General features: G+C 39.7%; 1 protein-coding gene across 5 annotated transcripts in view; it reads right to left on the bottom strand.

Annotated features, from left to right (window-relative positions):
- Zfp711 (zinc finger protein 711) overlaps nucleotides 1–20,295 on the bottom strand; it is a 34,545-nt gene extending 14,250 nt beyond the window's left edge. For 2 of the 5 annotated variants that reach the window (NM_001381898.1, NM_001381899.1), the window contains exons 1-4: nucleotides 19,916–20,091; nucleotides 18,039–18,156; nucleotides 16,449–16,553; nucleotides 5,386–5,928 (exon numbers count right to left, since the gene is read on the bottom strand). In NM_001381898.1, coding sequence (NP_001368827.1) covers nucleotides 5,386–5,928; nucleotides 16,449–16,527 — 622 coding nt within the window. In that variant the 5' untranslated portion in view covers nucleotides 16,528–16,553; nucleotides 18,039–18,156; nucleotides 19,916–20,091. Of the gene's footprint in view, nucleotides 1–5,385; nucleotides 5,929–16,448; nucleotides 16,554–18,038; nucleotides 18,157–19,915 lie in introns of all 5 variants that reach the window. The other 3 variants (XM_017318496.2, NM_177747.3, NM_001381900.1) reach the window with 3 other exon arrangements.
- Between the last annotated feature and the right edge of the window lie 320 nt (nucleotides 20,296–20,615).

Here is a 20,615-nt window from a genome sequence, read left to right as displayed (position 1 = left end):
ATTTCTGAGTTCCAGGACAGCCAGGGCTACACAGAGAAACCTCGAAAAACAAAAACAAACAAACAAACAAAAAGAATAAATAGTTCAAATGTAAGTATGTAAGTATAACTATAAAAAATGGCTAGGAAGACCCAACAAGCAGCTGAAAGAGTCAGATGCAGATATTTGCACCCAACCAAAGGGCAGAAGCAACTGACCCCTGTTGTTGAATTAGGGAAAGGCTAGAAGAAGCTGAGGAGGAGGGTGACCCTGTAGGAGAACAAGCAGTCTCAATTAATCTAGACCCCTGAGATCTCTCAGACACTGGACCACCAACCAGACAGCATACACCACCTGATATGAGGCCGCCAACACACATACAGCGGAGGACTGCCGGGTCTATGTTCATTCAGAGATGATGCACCTAACCCTCAAGAGACTGGAGGCCCCAGGGAGTTTAGGGATCAGGTAGGGTGGGGGGTGGGGAGGAGGTATGGGATGTGAAACAGTCAGAGGGTAGACAGGGGGGAATAAAATATGGAGTGTAAATAAATAAATATATTTTTAAAAACTGTCAAAATGTGGGGAAATTCTGAGTAGTCAGACCTTAGATGTTTTCTATGATGTATCTGCAATTATTTTTCTGAAAAAAAAATCTCAACTAGACTTAGAAGCACATACCTAGAATCCCTTCACTTGAGGGTATAGGTATGAAAATCAAAATGTTCATGAATAATATAAGAAAATGTATTTTTTGTTTATTTGTATATATAACAATTTTATTAGTATATACTAATTGTACACAGTAATAAATTTCACAACATGTCCATATATGGACAACATGTCCATATATGTATATAATGTACCTTGATCATAATTACATTCTCTATCACTTTTAGAAGTATACCCCATTCTCTTAAGGAAAATGTAAATATTTACTGGCATAGTATCTACAGGCTGGGCTTGATGGCATATACCTACAATCTTAATGCTCTAGCCACAGAAGCAAGAGTTCATAGGACCAGATGTTCAAGGGTAATCTTGGGTCCCTAACAACTTTAAAGCCAGCTTGCAGTATGTGAAAATCTGCCTCAAAAGACATCAATAGAATAGAATTGAAGACCCAGAAATAAAACCACACACTTATGGTTGGTCACTTGATCTTTGACAAAGAAGCCAAAAATATACAATGAAAAAAAGAAAGCATCTTCAATAAATGGTGCTGGTCTAACAGGCTGTCTGTATGTAGAAGAATGAAAAATAGACCTTTATTTGTCACCTTATACAAAGCTCAAGTCCAAGTGGATCAAGGACCTCAACATAAAACCAGATACACTGAAACTAATAGAAGAAAAAGTGGGAAAGAGACTTGAACTCATTGACATGATGGGAGGCAGGGATTTCCTGAACAGAACATCAATGGCTCAGGCTCTATTAGATTAAGAATTGGTAAAAAGTACCTCATGAAACTGGAAAGTTTCTGTAAGGCAAAGGACAGAGTCATTAGGACAAATCCACAATGTACAGATTGGGAAAAAATAAACTTTCATTAACCCCACATCTGATAGAAGTCTAATATTCAAAATATATAAAGAATGTAAGAAGCTAACCTCCAAAGAAACCAAACAACCCAATGAAAAAATGGGGTATAGAGCTAAACAGAAAATTCACAACATAGAAATCTCAAATGGCCAAGAAGCACCTAAAGAAATGTTCAAAGTCCTTAGTCATCAGGTATATGCAAATCAAAATGACCCTGAGATTCCACCTCACACCAGTCAGAATGGCTAAGATCAAAACCTCAGGTGACAGCAGATGCTGGCGAGGATGTAGAGAAAGAGGAACACTCGTCGATTGCTGGTGGGATTGCAAGCTTATACAACCACTCTGGAAATCAGTCTGGTGGTTCCTCAGAAAATTGGACATAGTACTACCAGAGGATCCCACAATACCTCTCCTGGGCATATATCCAGAAGATGTTCCAACTGGTAAGAAAGACACATGTTCCACTAGGTTCATAGCAGGCTTATTTATAATAGCCAGAAGCTGGAAAGAACCCAGATGCCCCTCAACAGAGGAATTGATACAAAAAATGTGGTACATTTAACACAATGGAGTTTTACTTGGCTATTAAAAAAGAATGAATTTATGAAATTCCTAGGCAAACAGATGGACCTGGAGGGCATCATCCTGAGTGAGGTAACCCAATCACAAAGGAACTCAAATGATATGTTCTCACTGATAAGTGGATATTAGCCCAGAATCTTAGAATACGTAAGAATACAATTTGCGAAACACATGAAACTCAAGAAGAACGAAGACCAAAGTGTGGACACTTTGCCCCTTCTTAGAATTGGGAACAAAACACCCATGGAAGGAGTTACAGGAACAAAGTTTGGAGCTGAGACAAAGGGATGGATCATCTAGAGACTGCCATATCCGGGGATCCATCCCATAGTCAGCTTCCAAACGCTGACACCATTGCATACACTAGCAAGATTTTGCTGAAAGGACCCTGATATAGCTGTCTCTTGTGAGACTATGCTGGGGCCTAGCAAACACAGAAGTGGATGCTCACAGTCAGCTATTGGATGGATTACAGAGCCCCCAACGGAGGAGCTAGAGAAAGTACCCAAGGAGCTAAAGGGAACTGCAACTCTATAGGTGGAACAACAATATGAACTAACCAGTACCCCCCGGAGCTTTTGTCTCTAGCTGCATATGTATCAGAAGATGGCCTAGTCGGCCATCACTGGAAAGAAAGGCCCATTGGTATTGCAAACTTTATATGCCCCAGTACAGGGGAATGCCAGGGCGAAAGAGTGGGAGTGGGTGGGTAGGGGAGTTGGGGGGAGGGTATGGGGGACTTTTGGGATAGCATTGGAAATGTAAATGAGGAAAATACCTAATACAAAATATTTAAAAAGAAAAAAAAAGAAAAGAAATACAAAAAAATAGAAAGAAAAGAAAAATGGAAATAGATTTATGTGAAGCCCCAGCTACACCGCTCCTGGGCATACACCCAGAAGATGCCCCACCATGTCACAGGGACACATGCTCTACTACATTCATAGCAACCTTATCTGTGATAGCCAGAACCTGGGTACAACCCAGATGTCCCACAAAGGAGGAATGAATACAGAAAATGTGGTTCATTTACACCATGGAATACTATTCAGCTATTAAGAACAAGGACATCATGAATCTTATAGGCAAATGGATGGAACTAGAAAATATCATCCTGAGTGAGGTAACACAGATCCAAAAGGACATGCATGACATGTACTCACTAATAAGTGGATATTAACCAAAAAAAAAAAAAGTACAGAATGCCCAGGATACAATCAACAGAACTCAAGAAGGTTAACAATCCAAAAGGGCCAAGTGAGGATGCCTCAATCCCAATTCAGAGGGAGAAGAAAGGAATCATGGAGGGCAAAGGGAAGAAGGTACCTGGTTGGGAAGAGGGATAAAGAGACGAAAAGGGGAACATGATCAGGTATTGAGGACAGGGAGTAAATAAGAGTGAAGTCCTAAGGGCCAACAGAAAGAATGAAAGCAGGCAACCTCAGGAGATAAGGGGGGTGGGCTTCAGAATGTATCAGAGACCTGGGAGATGAGAGGCTCTAAGTACTCAAAGGGAGGGACCTTAGATGAAATGCTTTACAGTGGGGAGAGGGAACTTGTAGAGCCCACCTCCAGTAGGAAGACAGGGCATCAAGTGAGGGATGGGTTTGCCATTCCACAGTCAAAACTCTGACCCAGAATTGTTCCTGTCTGAAAGAATTGCAGGAACAAAAATGTAGAAGAGCCCAAAGGAAAGGAGCTCCAGTGACAGGCCCAATAGGGATCCATCTCAAGAGAAGGCTCCGAGGCCTGACACTTATTACTGATGCTATGATGTCCTTGCAGACAGAAGCTTAGCATGGCTGCCCTCAGAGAGGCCCAACAAGCAGCTAACTGGGACAGAAGCAGATAACACCCAACCAATGGACTGAAGTCTGGGAACCCTGTGGTTGAATTGGGGAAAGTCTAGAAGAAGCTGAGGAGGAGGCGGCCTACCCCACTGGAAGACCAGCAGTCTCAATTAAATGGGACCCCTGAGATTTCTCAGACAATGAGCCACCAACCAGGCAGCATACTTTAGCCCCTCCCCCCAGCACCCTTGACAGATATATAGCAGAGAACTGCCTAGTCTGGCTTCAGTGAGTGAAGTGCCTAATCCTGGAGAGATTTAAGGTCCCAGTGAGTGGAGGGGCATCCTTTTGGAGACAGGAGCAAGGAGGAATGGGGTGAGGAACTGTGGAAGGTATTGACTGGACTATAAAAAAATAAAATTAAATTTAAAAAACAAAAGTGCATATAAAAAGAAAGGTAACAGTAGTAGAGTTCAGAATTATATTTAAAACTTAAATCTCGTTTGTACTCTTTAAGCTTTAAAATCACTAACTCAAATATATCATAAAGTCATTTTACAAGTACACGGGCACACATATACAGACTCTCTACATGGTTATTCCCTTCCCAGCATTTTATTTTTACTTTTCAAAGGAAAAAGCACATCTTTTGGAAATGTTAAAAGCCTTCATCTAATCTTTTCTATTTGTAGAATGATTCCTTCAAAATTTATGAAGAACATTTCCACTCGTTTTGCACAGGCCTATGTGCATGTGTGCATGTGCATTCATGTGTGTGGGGAGGGTGGTTGCATTCAAGGCAAGTGCTCTAGCAGAAGGACTCCCTCCTTTTGTAAACATCAAAATCATGAGACTTATTATCTTTGATAGTTTGTGTACCAAATCTATCACCCAAAATGATAGTAAAATATTTCTACACTCTTCTTTCAAATGGAATACTGTAAAGACCTCAAAGCAGTCTGAAGTAAATGCATCAAATAGTTTTGCATATATTACACATAATCATTCAATAAAAATCGAACATGAATCTGGAAAGAATGGTAGGACACATACTAAGTTTATGCTTTAACTGAAACATTTTAAAAATTCATATAACCTATACCTAACCACATTATGCTTAAGTTCTTATGTAAATGCTTATTGACAATACCAGTACCTATTGTTTTTAAAAAGCACTGATAACATAATTTACTACTTATTCTGAAATATCATAATTTATCATTAAAATGTTGTATTAGTCGATGTTTCTGTTGAGCCTTTCAAATATATACTTTTATTCTAAGACTTTAATTGACTTCTACTGGTGTGCAATTTCAGAGTGTATTAAAAGTATAGGCAAACCCAAAAAGCATCTCAATACCACAGCTTTGAAATTATTTTCAAAAAGACTTTTTTCTATTACTTCTATTGAATCTACCTTTGATCCCGGAATGCCTTTAGATATTATAGAAATTAATATCTCAAGCAATTGATTTTATGTTTCACTTACAAGATATCATTAAGTAGTCTTCGGAAGTGCTCTTGACATCATCATCATCATCTTCTTCCGTTTTTATGGTAACAGTAGAACCAGGAACACCACCACCTGCTTGAATCACAGTTTCTGTATCTGAATTAGTTACAAGAACTTCTTCTGACACCATTGTGGGAGAGTCCACACCTGAAACACAATCTTGGACCACATGTTCCAAATGTCCATCAGGACCAGAAACAAGATCAGCCACAAAAACCTGCTCAGGTACCCTAACGGTTTCTGTAATAAGCTCAGAAGTTAAGATATGATCTCCATCATCTTCTTCCAAATCTTCTTCAATGGCAACATCGGCTTCAAGCACAGCTTCAGGAACAATCACCCCTTCTGTTACCACATCAGTCTCTGTAATAATATCAGGCCCATGGACAACTTCAGCTGCAAGGCCATGATCGAGAGTTATCCCATCATCTGTGACAACATCAGAAACTAATACAGCTTCAGGAACTGAAACTACAATATGGTCTCCATCGATATGTGCAGTACCAGCCATTCCAGCCACTACAATACAAACAATTATTCAAAAAAAGGTAAAGTTATTTTATTAATAAAATATTATGTTTAATTGATATGTACTTGCATAAAATAGTTTAAATATGTACTAGACATCTTGATTAAACATTTAGAAGCATTGTTGATAACTGACTTGGAACTGGGCTAGAGGTCAGTGTAAAAAGCCAAAAAAAAAAAACAAATAAAAAATTAAAATTGATGCACAAATAAGTGGGCATCTTACCAAAAGCAATCTACAGGTTCAATGCAATCCCCATCAAAATTTCAACACAATTCTTCACAGACATGGAAAACTTTAAATGGAAAAACAAAAGTACAGGATAGCCAAAATGATTCTCAACAATATAAGATCTTCTGGGGGAATCACAATCCCTGACCTTAAGCTGTACTACAGAGCAATAGAGATGAAGACCACATGGTATTGGTTTAGAGACAGACAGCTCGATCAATGGAATAGAATCAAAGACCCAAACATAAACCCACATACCTATGAACACTTGATCTTTAATGAAGATGACAAAACATACAGTGGGACAAATTATGCTGGTTTAATTGGTGGTCTTTATGTAGAAGAATGAAAATAGATCCATATTTATTATCTTGCACAAAGCTCAATCAAGTCCAAGTAGAACAAGGACTTCAACATAAAAACAGATACAGTGTAAATCTAATAGAAAAGAAAGTGGGAACCTCAAACTCATTGGCACAGGGGGAAACTTCCTAAACAAAACACCAATGGCTCAAGCTCTAAGATCAACAATTGATAAATGGGACCTCATGAAACTGAAAAGCTTCTGTAAGGCCAAAACCAGGCAATAGGACAAATTGGCAAAGAACTCAAGAAGTTAATCTCCAAAAACCCAAATAATCCAATTTTAAAAATGCAGTACAAAGCTAAACAGAGAATTCACAATAGAATATTCTCCAATGGATGAGAAGCACTTAACGAAGTGGAAGTGTTCAAACTCCTTAGGCATCAGTGAAAAGAAAATCCAAACAACCTTGAGATTCCACCTTATACCCATCAAAATGGCTAAGATCAAATACTCAAGTGGCAATACATGCTGGCGAGGTTGTGGAGAAAGAGGAACACTCCCCCACTGCTGGTGGGATTGCAAACTGGTACAACCACTCTGGAAATCAATCTGGAGGTTCCTCAGAAAATTGGAAATAGTTCTACCTGAAGACCCAGCTGTACTGCTCCTGAGCATATACCCCAAAAATGCCCCACCACACCACAAGGACATGTGCACCACTGTGTTCATAGCAGCCTTATTTGTAATAGCCAAAAACTGGAAACAACGCAGGCATCCCTCAAAGGAAGAATGGATACAGAAAATGTCATTCAGGTATACAATGGAATACTATTCCGCTATTAAAAACAAGGACATCATGAATTTTACAGGCAAATGGATGGAACTAGAAAATATCATCCTGAGTGAGGTAATTCAGACTCAAAGGACATGCATAGTATGTGCTTACTGATAAGTGGATAGTAGCCAAAAAGTTCGTAATACCTAGGGTATAACCCACAGACTATAAGAAGTTTAACAAGCAGGAAGGCCCATGTGAAATCCTGCTTAGAAGGGGCAACAAAGTAAAAGGAGGTAGAGGGAGAGAGAGAGGGACATGGGTGGGAAGGGAAGAAGGGAAAACAAGAACAGGATTGGATCTGGGGGTGGGGGTGGAGAAGAGAAGCTCAGAGGGACAGGGGAATGCATGGAAATATGCAGCCCCTGGGGGTGAGAAGTGGAGGGATCCTCTAGAAAGTACCAGAGACCTGGGAGGCAGGCGAGAGACTCTCAGAACTCAATAGGGGAAACTTTAAACAAAATCCCCAGCAGTGGGCAGAGGGAAGAGTCTACCTCCAGTAGAGAGGCAGAGCTTCAAGTGGAGAGAGAGGGTTACTAACCCACAGTCAAAACTTTTAACAGAATTATTCCTGTCTAAAAGAACTGCAGAACCAGGCGTGGTGGCGCATGCCTTCAATCCCAGCACTCAGGAAGCAGAGGCAGGCGGATTTCTGAGTTAGAGGCCAGCCTGGTCTACAGAGTGAGTTCCAGGACAGCCAGGGCTATACCGAGAAACCCTGTCTCAAAAAAAAAAAAAAAAAAAAACAAAAAACAAAAAAACAAAAAAACAAAAAACAAAACAAAACAAAAAATACAGGGACAAAAATGGAGAAAAGACTGACTATAGGTGGTCCAGTGACTGGCCCAACTTTGGATCCATTTCATGGGGAGTGGGGGACACCATGCCTGACACTATTACTGATGCTATTTTGTGCATACAGAGAGAAGCCTAGCAAGGCTGTCCTCTGAGAGGCCCTACCAGCAGCTAACTGAGACAGAAGCAGACTCATACCCAACCATTGGACTGAAGTCAGGGACCCCTGCGGTTGAACTGGGGGAAGGATTGAAGAAGCTGAAGGGGTTAGGAAGACTAGCAGTCTTCACTAATCCAGACCCTACGGAGCTCTCAGAGACTCAGCCACCAACCAGGAGCATAAATGGAATTGGAGGCCCCTGGAACATATGTAGCAAAAGACTGCCTTGTCTGGCCTTAGTGGGAAAAGATGTGTCTAATCCTAGAGAGACTTGAAATACCAGGAATGAGGGAGGCCAGGTGGGGAGTGAAGGGGGAGCACCCTCATGCAGGTAACGGGGAAGAGGAATGGGATGAGGAACTGTGGGAGGAGGAACCGGGAGGGGAGACAATGGCTGGAATGTAAATAAATAAAATAATTTTTTAAAGTAAAATAATAATAAAAATTAAAATTCACGCACAAATATATGTCCAAATGATAGAAAATGGATGAGGTATATACTTTTAAAGTACAGAATTATCTAAAACTTTAATATTCTGGGCTTGGTATTGTACTAATGTTAAATATAATAGTAGCATTGGAGGGAATGAATACTAATTTTTCCCATTTTCTATGACTATAATTTTTGAAAAAATAGAAGCAACAGGATATTGTTATAAGTTAATACACTATACAACAAATATAGAAGATTATATAACTACAGAAGTCCCATAAGTTCTTTAACTTAAAAGAACTGCTATAGCACTTAACCTTAGAACCTTCCAACACCTGATTTAGGAAAAAACAATCTTAACTCATATTGGACTGTGCTTTAGCTAAGGTTAAGTATTAGTAAGTTTGAAAGAGGGAGAAAAGGTTGATTTTTCTCTTGAGAAGCAGAGTAAGCACCAAGTACCACTTGCTTTGTAAATACTGTAAAGAGTATAAATTCCCTTATTGAGGAATTTTAAATTCTGCCACCCTAATGAATTGAGTTTGTTGGTCTACTTAAAATGTATTATCTACATGAAATGACCCAGCACACAGCCTTTTTGACCTAATGATCACTTTCTTATAAAGTAATATCTGAAGGAATATAAACATACTATAAACGAGATACACAGTGCAATTTATAACCAATTCATCAGGAAGTTAGTTAAAGATGAAAACCAGCTTTTATTGGCAATGATAAAAAGCTAAGACTGAAATTACAGCTGACTTTTCAGCCGAGATCCTGGGATCATTATCATTATACTGACTTTTGAGACAGGGCCTCATGCAGTTTAGGCTGGCTTCAAAGCAGCTAAGTAGTCAAGGTTGACCTTGAATTCATGATTGGCCTGACTTTGCCTCAGGAGTTCTGGAATTACAGGCACATGCCAGCACACCCAATGTCCCTTTCTGCTATTCTAAATCTCTCTTAAATCACTCTTAAATTTTTACCAAAATTGTAAATTACATCAAAAGAACATAACAATAGACATGGCAAAATAGCACAAGGCCTCACCCCTTACACAAGGAGCTACAGGCAAACTAAGGAATATTCACAGCATGGGTGAGAAATAGTCTTCCTCAGAAAAGAGCACACCAATTGCTTATCCAATACCAAACAGTCCTGAAAATATATATAACAAGTAATATTACAGAGACTTAGCAGGTTATATTTAGGAATATACATGCATGAAAATATTTAGAAATATATATCAATAAAAAAGAGGTCATGAATTTGAAAGACAGCAAGGAAGGATTCATGACAGGGTTTGAAGAGAGGAAAGGGACGACAAATAATGTAATTATATTATAATCTCAAAAAATAAAAGAAATAGCTATAACCCTACAAAATTAATAGACAAAGAGGATATGTATCACCTGGGGGGTAGAAAGAGGGAGGGACCTGGGTGGTAGAGGGGAGAGGAAGGGGAAAGGGGGAACATGATCAGGTATTGGGGGCAACAGGAGTGAAGCCCCAAGGACCAGCAGAATGAATGGAAACAAGCAACCTCGGAGTTGGGGGGGGGGGCTTCTAAGATGTACCAGGGACCTGGGAGATAAGAGACTCTCAGGACTCAAAGAAAGGGACCTTAAATGAAATGTCTTACAGTGTGTTGGGGGGGGGGCGCTTATAGAGTCCATCTCCAGTAAAAAGACAGGTGGAGGGATGGGGTTGCCATCCCACAGTCAAAAACTCTGGCCCAGAATTGTTCCTGTCTAAAGAACTGCAGGAACAAAAATGGAGAAGAGCCCAAAGGAAAGGAGATCCAGTGACAGGCCCAAATTGGGATCCAGCTGAAGGGGAGGCTCCAAGGCCTGACACTATTACTGAGGCTATGAAGTCCTTGCAGACAGAAGCCTAGCATGACTGCCCTCAGAGCGGCCCAACAAGCAGCTGAGTGGGACAGACACAGATACTTACACCCAGCCAATGGACTGAAGTCTGGGATCCCTGTGGTTGGATTGGGGAAAGTCTGGAAGAAGCTGAGGAGGAGGGCAACCCCATAGGAAGACCAGCAGTCTCAACTAACCTGGACCCTCGAGATCTCTCGGACACTCAGCCACCAACCAGGCAGCATACACCAGCTGATATGAGACCCTCAACACATATACAGCAGATTACTGCCAGGTCTGGCCTCAAAGAGGCACCTAACCCTCAAAAGATGTGAAGCCCCAGGGAGTGGGGAGGCCTGGCAGCGTGGAGTGGGGTTGGGTGGGGACATCGTCTTGGAGGCAGGGGAGTAGGAATGGGTTGAGGAACTATTTGAGGGCGGAATGGTAGGGGGATAATGACTGGACTGCAAAAAAGGATTAAAGATAATTTTTTAAATTACTTTGTCATTTATTACTCCAGAAAATTAAGATATAGACACAGAGTAGGGTTTCAGATTTTGCATTTATCCAGACTGGAAATGGTAGCTTTAGCAAGAAAATTAAATATTAAGCCTATTAAATTCCTAATGATGGAATTCTCTATATGTAGATGCTAAGATTATTATTTCATAAAAAATATTTTCACAAATCAATGGCTTGATAATCAAGAAATCACAATTATTTCAGGGTCTGGTTGGAGATGAGTTTGATTTCTGATCAGCTAGTGGGTTCTGACAGAAGGATAGAATAATGCTAGTGTTGCCTTCTGCTCAGATTAACCTGGCCCAGCTGATTCTAAGAAAATAAAAGAAACTATTCCAAGTTCACCTAGCCTAGAGTAGGTCAAAATCAATCAAACCTAAAGCAAAATGAACCATCAATATTCTTTTTTACCCTGAGAATATTTCTTAAAGCTGAGACAAATCATCTTAAAGAACCTAGACCAAGAACTAACGAGTACAGCAGAATATTATCAAATTAATCAGACTTAAAAAAATCCATAATTTTTATTTTTATCAGTTAAACTGTTTTACTTTATTAAATTCCAAAACAAATTCAGTTGTATATGAGCTGTAATTCCTTTAAAATGTCATTTATTCAGATATGAGTAATATTTATTATGCACTAATAATGAACAAGCAACCTTATGCTGTGTATGTGAGGGAGCACATATATACATATACACATATTATATTTAATATTTAATCCTCATTTAATCCTCAAAATAAGTGTGAGTGTCTCCTCCATTTTCTATATGAAGAAAACATATTTTCCTTTAAAAATGTATGTATTATTGTTGTGTATATAAAATTGGGGAAACCCCAGAGGATAACTTTTTGGAGTTTGTTGTTTCCTTCAGCCTTTATGTGAATTCCAGCAATTGAAGTCAGGCTGTTGTTAGGCAAGTACTTCACCTGCTATACCATCTCGCTAGCCCCCAGAAACTACATTTTAGAGAAGTTAGCTGTATTCATTCTTTGACTCGGAGCTGTAGGGTTTTTTTTTTTCCTTCTTCTTCTTCTACTCACCTAGGAGCATAAAGTTTCGTTTCTTACCCTAGATAAGTTTTAAAAGAGAGACTTCATAAAATTAAGCAAATACAGTATTAGTATAATAATATTTTGTGAAGAATTTAAAAAACCTATCACATAAAACGTATTAAATATTATTAAAAACGTATTTAAATATTTTTAAAAATTTATTAAGCAACACCTAATGGCATAAAGAATTTATCTTACTGTTAGAAAATTACAAATGATAAACATTCATCTTTCAAATGTGAGCCAATGAGATAAACGTAGCAACAAAGACGAAATCCTGACTTCAAGTATTTTCCATTTTATGAAAAGTATTTGTTCAAATGTTATCTGGCACTCCACTAGAGTGATAGCAAAAAATGTCCTTCTTAACACTGTTTTCTTGGACCACTATCTAAAGCCATTTTGCTATTTAAGTTTCAAACCAACACTGCTTTGCAACACTAAAATCCCAAACAACTGCAAAACTCAGTGCCACTGACTGCAAGTACAATCACTTTACTCAAACATCAGCAAAAATTGTATGAGACATAAAATTTAAAAACTTTAAATCTCAACCATCCTTCTAAAGAAATTGATCTAATAACCTCTAAATTAGTTCTTCTAATTTTCTATAAAATATTAATCCCATTGTATCAATTGGGAACCTTACAGAATTTGGAGACCTTATAACACAGTCTATTTACATGGCTGTGTACCCAAACTTCTATAATTTATAACTTCAAAGATTTAAAAATCTATTTACTGAGGACAGATGGAAACCTAGCATATTTTAGGAAAGCACCAGCACAAACCAAATCCAAGAGTAAACTTTGCTCTATTAGCAATTCTTGATTTCACTATAATTAAGAAAAACAATCTTATCACAGTATAAAAATTCAGTTTGCACTGATTTATATACCTCGATTTAAGAAATCACAAAATGGATCCTAAAAAAAAAATCATTTCAAAAACACAACTAAGTAATTCAGTCTTGAATAGGCATCTAACAACAACAAAAAGTACCTCTCTACTTTTTACTGACATAAAGAGATTTATTTACTCCATTAATTCACTTTAAAAGAAAACTTCAAATAACTATGACAATGCCAACCAAAATTAGTAGTTCTCAAACTTTCTCATCTTCTTATTCCTTCCTTAAACAACAGTAGATACAGAAAATGAATTTTCCATAACATATTATATGTATTTATAGACATTACATAGCTATCTAAAACATTATATAGCTAAATCACATGTAAATATATGAAAATGACCCGCAAGCTCTGATAGTTTCAAGTATGCCTTGGCATACTGACACATGCCTCAAAGGGAATAAGCCTAAAAAAAAAGTTTTAAGTCAAACACAAAATTGATCTAAAACACTGAAATATTTCAACAACTCAAATATTTACCAATAGGGTAGTAAACAAAATATGATTATAAACCATGAAACTGTGTTAAAGTAAAAGCTATGCATGAAAAGCCATATATTACATGATTGTACTTATAAGAATTGTTTAGAATAGGTGAATCTATAAATTGAATTACTGGTTATTAAGGACTGGTTGAAAAAAAGATGGGTTAATAACTAATAATATATATGAGACTTTATTTCATACTTTTTTAAATTATAACTTTTATTATAAGATGTTTTTGTAAAATATGACTGCATAATTATCTAATTGTACCAAAATCTGGAATTATAAACTTTAAAATAGGGTCTGGAGAGATGACTCAGTGGTTTAGAATGCCTGCTGCTCTTCCATAGAATCTGAGTTCAGTTTCAGAATCTACTTTAGGTGGCTTTTTTTCTACCTGTAACTTCAGCTCCAAGGGATCTAACACCCTCTTTTCTGGCTTTCACATATATCAGCATAAATGTGGCACACGTATACACACACACACACGTAAATTAAAATAACTTCCTTAAAAACAAACTTTAAAAGGAGTGAATAGTATGGCAACTGAATTATATCTCAATGAAAAGAAATACCCCCTAGAGCTGTGGTGACTCTAGCTGCATATGTAGCAGAGGATGGCCTAGTCGGCCATCAGTGGTAGGAGAGGCCCTTGGTCTCACAAAGATCATATGCCCCAGTACAGGGGAACGCCAGGGCCAGGAAGAGGGAGTGGGTGGGTTGGGGAGCAAGGCAGGGGAGGGAATTAGGGGGCTTTGGGGATAGCATTTGAAATGTAAATGAAGAAAATATCTAATAAAAATGCTTTAAAAAAGAAAAAGAAATATACACACACATATGTGTGTGTGTGTGTGTGTGTGTGTGTGTGTGTGTGTGTGTTGCAATATGTAGCAAGTAAAAGGAAATAAAATATTACATAAAGGGAAACCTCAATGTATTGAGGAGGTCTCAAATTTGACATTTAAAATAAAACCTTTACTATATTAAAATTCAAGTGTCTGTCTATTCTAAAACCTACGTAGAAACCTAACTGGCTCTAACAGTCTAAACCCTATCAACTCTCCAGCCAAGAATTTAAAAAAAAAACCAACAAAAATTGTCTTAATCCTGTAATTCTTCCTGTCACCCTTTCTCATTCCTGTGATTTAAACATGATAGAAGAATTTAAAGGATTAATTTTAGCTCACAGTCTCAGAGATTTCAGCCTGTTTCCATTGCTCTGTGCCTGACATGTGAGGCTGAATGCCATGGCAGGGAGCAGGAAGCAGAGCAAAGCAGCTAACCTCATGGAGAAAAGGAAGCAGAAGGAAACTATGCCCATGGTAGCAGGCATTCTCCATTCTTCCTATTTTATTGCATGTCCTAAGGCCCCGTGTTGGATGGTGATGCTCATGTGTAAGCTGGATCTTTCATCCCACCCAATCCTCTGTAAAAACACACTAACAGATATACACAAGCGTGTGCTTTGATAACCTCTAAAACTCCTCTCAAACCTGGCACGTCACCAACAAAGATTAATTATCACAATCCTGTAGTCTTCTAACCCACCCCAAAGCATTTCTAAACCATTCACAAACAACAAAACTCACTCATCTTTTAGGAGAATAAATCCACAACTCCTTCATATAACACCTGAAAAATCATCTCAATCCTTACTAAGTTCAACCTTAAAGGTACCCAACTGTATTAATCTGACAAATGTTAATCATAGAAGAGGACCTTAAATGTTAGCTCAACCTCTTCAATATAACATTTTATTAGTACTACAGCCAACAACATCACTGTCAAGACGAGAATATGCTTCCTCTAATTCTTATTACTGTGAACCTTAAAACAGTGCAGCAAATGGCATATTATACCACACTGAGAACAGTAGCATCATTTTCTTAATTGATCCAAGTATTACTAGTTCTAGTCCCCCATCATTGATTTCAGCTTCACCACATCAACCTGTGTCCTTCTTACACCAATTTATCATTTCTATTTTCATTTATTCCTATCTTGTCTTCAATTCTTAATATCCCATCCCTGCCTCTTTTAATTTGGATACCTCTATCTCCTCTAAAACTCACACCAAGCTTCCCAAAATTTAGTTTATCTTCTTAAAAAAAAAACTATTAACGTAGTCTTAATATATTCATCAAATGTTTAGTCTCTTAAGGCTACTAAAAATGAGCATAAAAGTAAGGAATCTTTTATTAGGTGAAAAATAAAAAAGTGGGCTGGAGAAATTGCTCAGTCGATAAGAATGGAGGACCTGAGTTCAGTTCTAAGCACCCATGTCAGACAGTTCACAGAAATCCATAACCCTGGCCCCAAGAGATTCAATGACTGCTTATGGACTGTTTGGATAGCTACACAAGTGTGACACAGACATACATACATGCATACAGACAGACAGACACAGATACATACACACACACATACATACATAAATAAGAACAGAAATTCTTTTTAAAAAGAAGTGTATTCTATTGGTAATAACCTTGAGGAAATGATATCTGAATATGATTTCTAAGTATACGATTCACTTTTATCATTTTCTAATCCTAAATTTTTGTATTGACAGAGCACAACTTTTTAGTTTTGTGAACAATGTAACTTAGTATGATTTAACATTTTCTACATCTGAAAACTAACGTATACTATCACATGATACAATTAAGCCCTTATGCATAGTTTTTCACTTCTACTAAAATACTACTTTTATATTCAAAGTCTTTATTTCAACATTTTCACAAAGTATATAACCTTAAATAGGTTGTTTATATATGCCGTTAAGAAAATAAGCCGTACAGTTTATTTTCCGAGTTAAAAATTCATTGTAATTATAATTCCTTGGTTTATTTTTAATATGTTCTTATTTTGCAATAAGAAAGTACAACAAAGAAAATGCTTTACCAAAATCCTGCATAATCATGGTATGAGCCATTCTAGCATCTGAAGTGTGCAATCCAAGACTTCCACCACCTGACTCCATCCTTAGCAAAGCTCATTCACATGTATCTGTAAAACAAATGGTTTGAAAAACGTTTACATGCATTTATTTCAAGTTAGTTGTTTTGAGAAAAATACAATAGAAAATATGCCTTTCAACCAGGTATGCAAAGCTCATTACAGAAGAAAAGAAACATTCAAAACTGCTTAGATGCTTTATGTGAGAGCCATACATAAAAGGGGTAGGTGGAAGTAAAGCCAAGATAAGAGAAAAAAAAGGCACAGTTATGGTAATGAGCCATATGAGGAATATGACTAATAAACAAGCAAAAGAACAAAATTTCAAGTCTGGGGTCCAGTTAAAATATACTTAATAAAGAAAAAGATGATGACAGATTAATAGTTGTGATATGTATACATTACTAGAGGACTCAGGTGTCTAGCATTAGTGAATTTCATCCAGTAGCTCTGATCCATTTCTTCCAGAACCAGATCAGCCCTGCAGCGGAGCTCTGCAGATATTGTATTCACCTCTGGTTCCTGGGGCTCTACTTATAATGCAAAATGTTCTATCACAAGTTTCCCCGGAGTTCTTTGAACCAGTAGGGACTTCTGGCCTCACTCTACTACATTCTCTTGTCTCACAGTTTTGAGGACTCATGAAACATGACTGCTTCCTAAATATGGTAAAGATAAGATCAATCACATACAAATATTTAGAACAGTACACTGATATTTTCAGTAATGTTACTAAAATAATGCTATTCTCATGGAAATTTTTAAATAGTTGATGAACCCCTTTCATTTCCTATATCAGGGCAACCAAGCAATATGCAACAGAAAGCCAGAGGTTGTCACTCAATATATTACTTATAATTGCATATCAGATGTGCATTGCCCTAGCAACAAAAGATTCTAACCAAACAATAGAAAAGATGTGTATTTATAAAGGTATTTATCTTATTGTTACTCAGAAGTGTTTGTTATATTGACCCATATCACACAAAGGTATGCCCTTAATGAAAAATTTAGAACAATGACACAAAAACAAAAACTAAGTTCTTAAGCACAAGGGTATGGCTAAGCTTTTGCCCCATGCTGTAAAGCAACAGCTACCCAACAGGCTGAACAATCTCCGAGTTCTCTTTATTAAACATTTGAGCAGTATACTTTGGACACAAAAATATGCTCTATAAGTGGATAATTATGTCTAAGTACCAAAATAATTAGGTAAATTGTGTGAGAGCAAAATTATTGGAGGAGACTTCTTAGCTGTATTTTGCCTTTCTTTCAAATTAGTATGCTTTCTGGTTTGCTCTTATCCAAGACGAGGACAAAAGGCCAATGGAGTTCACCATAAATTACCTATATATCCATATATTTAAATAAAAATACCATAAGGATTTATTTTCACACTTACAATACACTATGTGGACTACAATTTGATCATTTGCTTCCTTTATCAGATAACTAATACAACAGATTTAAATGGCACTCTATGGTTTAACTTTTTATGTAATTACATAAGAAAAGAAAAAGTAATTTCTTAATCACCTTTTACAAGTAGATTGAAGAAATGAAGATTTTCTTAAGGATTATAAAGTAATTTTTGCAAAATTTCTTATTTTTTTCCTTCAAAACAATTCATTTTCTTTGGGAAAACGGTCTTTACCTATTATGGAAATAGAAATTAGATACTTCAAGACATTTTTAACCAGTCTCTTACACAACTTAAGAATGTTTTTCTTTACTTTTCAACTTGTAAGGTGAGATTTCAAAAAGCTCACATGCTCAAGCCTGTGTTTATCTAAAAAGCAGCCAAAGGGATGCCACTAGACATCCCGCAAAATAACTACTACAATACAAAATATTATTACATTCAGCCTTCAACTGCTTGACTAAGCCCAAATCTTCTTTAATTTGGGTTTTTAAAAACACCTTATTTTGGAAAGTAAAGAACAAGAGCAAGGTTTATCTTTGCCAAATCCTCACAGAAAAATCTGCCTTAGCACTCAATAGTGTAAAGATTACAACATACAAGGGAAGTATTATGGGAAGTACCACACTGTTCGAATAGCAAAGAAATAAAGTGGAATACTTTTTCACATATAGCAAGTTTCAATAAGATCAATAACAAATAATGTAAGGGAACAGCAGTATGGTATTTAATAACCAATAGCTAGCTAAGGTTCTCAGCCTTCTCAACAGTACCACAGATGCGTATCGAACCGGGATAAACCAAGCAAGTACACTTCAAGTAAACACCCTTCTATCAATGCACGGGAAGCAGAAAACACAAAAATCAAATTCTACTCTCCCATGTCTCTTCGAAACAGCTCGCTGGGGAGCTAGCTTCTCCGTGCTGTCAACGGGGCGAGGGATAGAAGAGAAATGATGCTAAGGCTGCTGGGCAAGAGAATGGGAAAGTAGTATTTGCGGAGATAGACAAAGGAGCCCTGGCAAGTAGCAATATTGCAGCTTTGGACGCTGCACTCTTCCCGCAGAAGTCTCCCTTTCCCAAGACCGTGCCAAGTTTCAATCATTTCCAGCAGAACGCACACACGTGCCCTCTCCGCTGTCGCCCAGCAGACTGATGTTCCAGCGAACAAGAACAAGAGAGCCGGCGAGCCGGCGAGCGTTCTCAGCGGAGCGCCGAGACCCAGCCTAGGAGGCGTCCCCCGCGGCGCCCACCCCGCTCACCCGCGGCGCAGCGGTCACCGGCGCTGCCCCCGCCCCACGGCGCCCGGCCGACCGGCTCACCGCCCCTCGCTCCGGCGGCCCCGCCGTACGTGGGAGCCGGCCACCAGGCAAAATGGTGGTGATGGGGCTGAGGCGACGGTGGCCGCACACGGCACCCCCCAACACACACACAGCCCGGCTCTGACGGCACCGGAGCCCCGCTCCCGTCCTCTGCCCGGCCCCGGGGCCACTTGAGCGGCAGAGCCTGCTAGCCCTCGGGCGTGCCGCCGAAGGCTCCGTCAACCGCCGCCCCGCCGCGCGCGAGCGGCTGCAACGACGTGGGGCGCGGGCGAGAGGAACATGGAGGGGGTGGGGGCTGGGGGGTCGCCGAGAGAAAATGCCAAGGGGACGCCGCACTCTCCACCGTTTTGTTTTCCGCCATTTTCCTGTCACCCTAAACCACCGACGGCCACAACGACGGCTCTGGCTTCCCCGGGGGGGCTCCGAGCGAAGGGAGCAGAGGGCTGACTGAGGAGGGGGACCCTCACTTGCCAACCTTTCCCTGGCCTCCGCCGGCGGAGGAGGAGGAAGCCAGGGCTCCGGAGGCAGAGGTGAAGCTCGGGGACTAGACGCCACTTCCATTGTTCCCTTCGCCCTCCCCGAGACGCTGGGTGGGAGCCTCTCCCCTCCCAGAAACACGCTGAGCCTGGCAGAGCCGCGGCTTCCGAGTTGCTGCTCAGGAGTCCCCTTACCTGTCACCGCCTCCGCGGGGCTGCAACCGCCACCGCCTTCCCCGCCGCCAGGCAGTCGGAGGCCGCGCTCTCAACTGCCGCGGGGGGCGGCAGCCGTGGACCTGGAAGGTCCTGGCGTTCGTTCGGGATTCCGAGGTTCCGCAGCCCGAGCCAATCACGAGCTACTCTGCGTCTGCGAGGCGCGCCGCCTCGTCCCGCTTTATAGCGCTCCTACATGCTGAGGTTGCATTACGTCACGCTACCCTTGCTGCAGGGTAGGGGGCCAAAGGGGGAGCGCGCGCACGCGCGCGCCACGCCGACCGTGGAGCCCGCGCTGGGTTCGTGCTAGGAGACCCCGCGGACTCGCAGCCAAGGCTGCGCCGCCGGTGGAGTCCGAGTGCGCAAGCTCCGATCTTGGGACGTCCCTGAGGAGTTTCCGTGGGAAGATTTTGGTTTCCAGGTTTCCCAATTGGGATAAGGAGAAAGAGGGCAAAGCGCAATGACCACTCGCTGAACCTCTAATAGATATTAGATGTCATTTAAAACTCTCTCTCTCTTTCTCTCTCTCTCTCTCTCTCTCTCTCTCTCTCTCTCTCTCTCTCTCATACATATTACTTGGCATTTAAAACTCGCTCTGTGTGGGTCTCTGTGCACATCCCACCCTGGAGACCACGGAGGAATTTTCAGTCCACCGATATGATTTGCAGGTTCCCTCCATTCA

This window comes from Mus musculus, chromosome X, assembly GCF_000001635.26.
Source record: "Mus musculus strain C57BL/6J chromosome X, GRCm38.p6 C57BL/6J".
Lineage (NCBI taxonomy): Eukaryota > Metazoa > Chordata > Mammalia > Rodentia > Muridae > Mus > Mus musculus.
The sequence above is the reverse complement of the archived record's forward strand: the minus strand, read 5'-3'. Positions and strand labels throughout refer to the sequence as shown.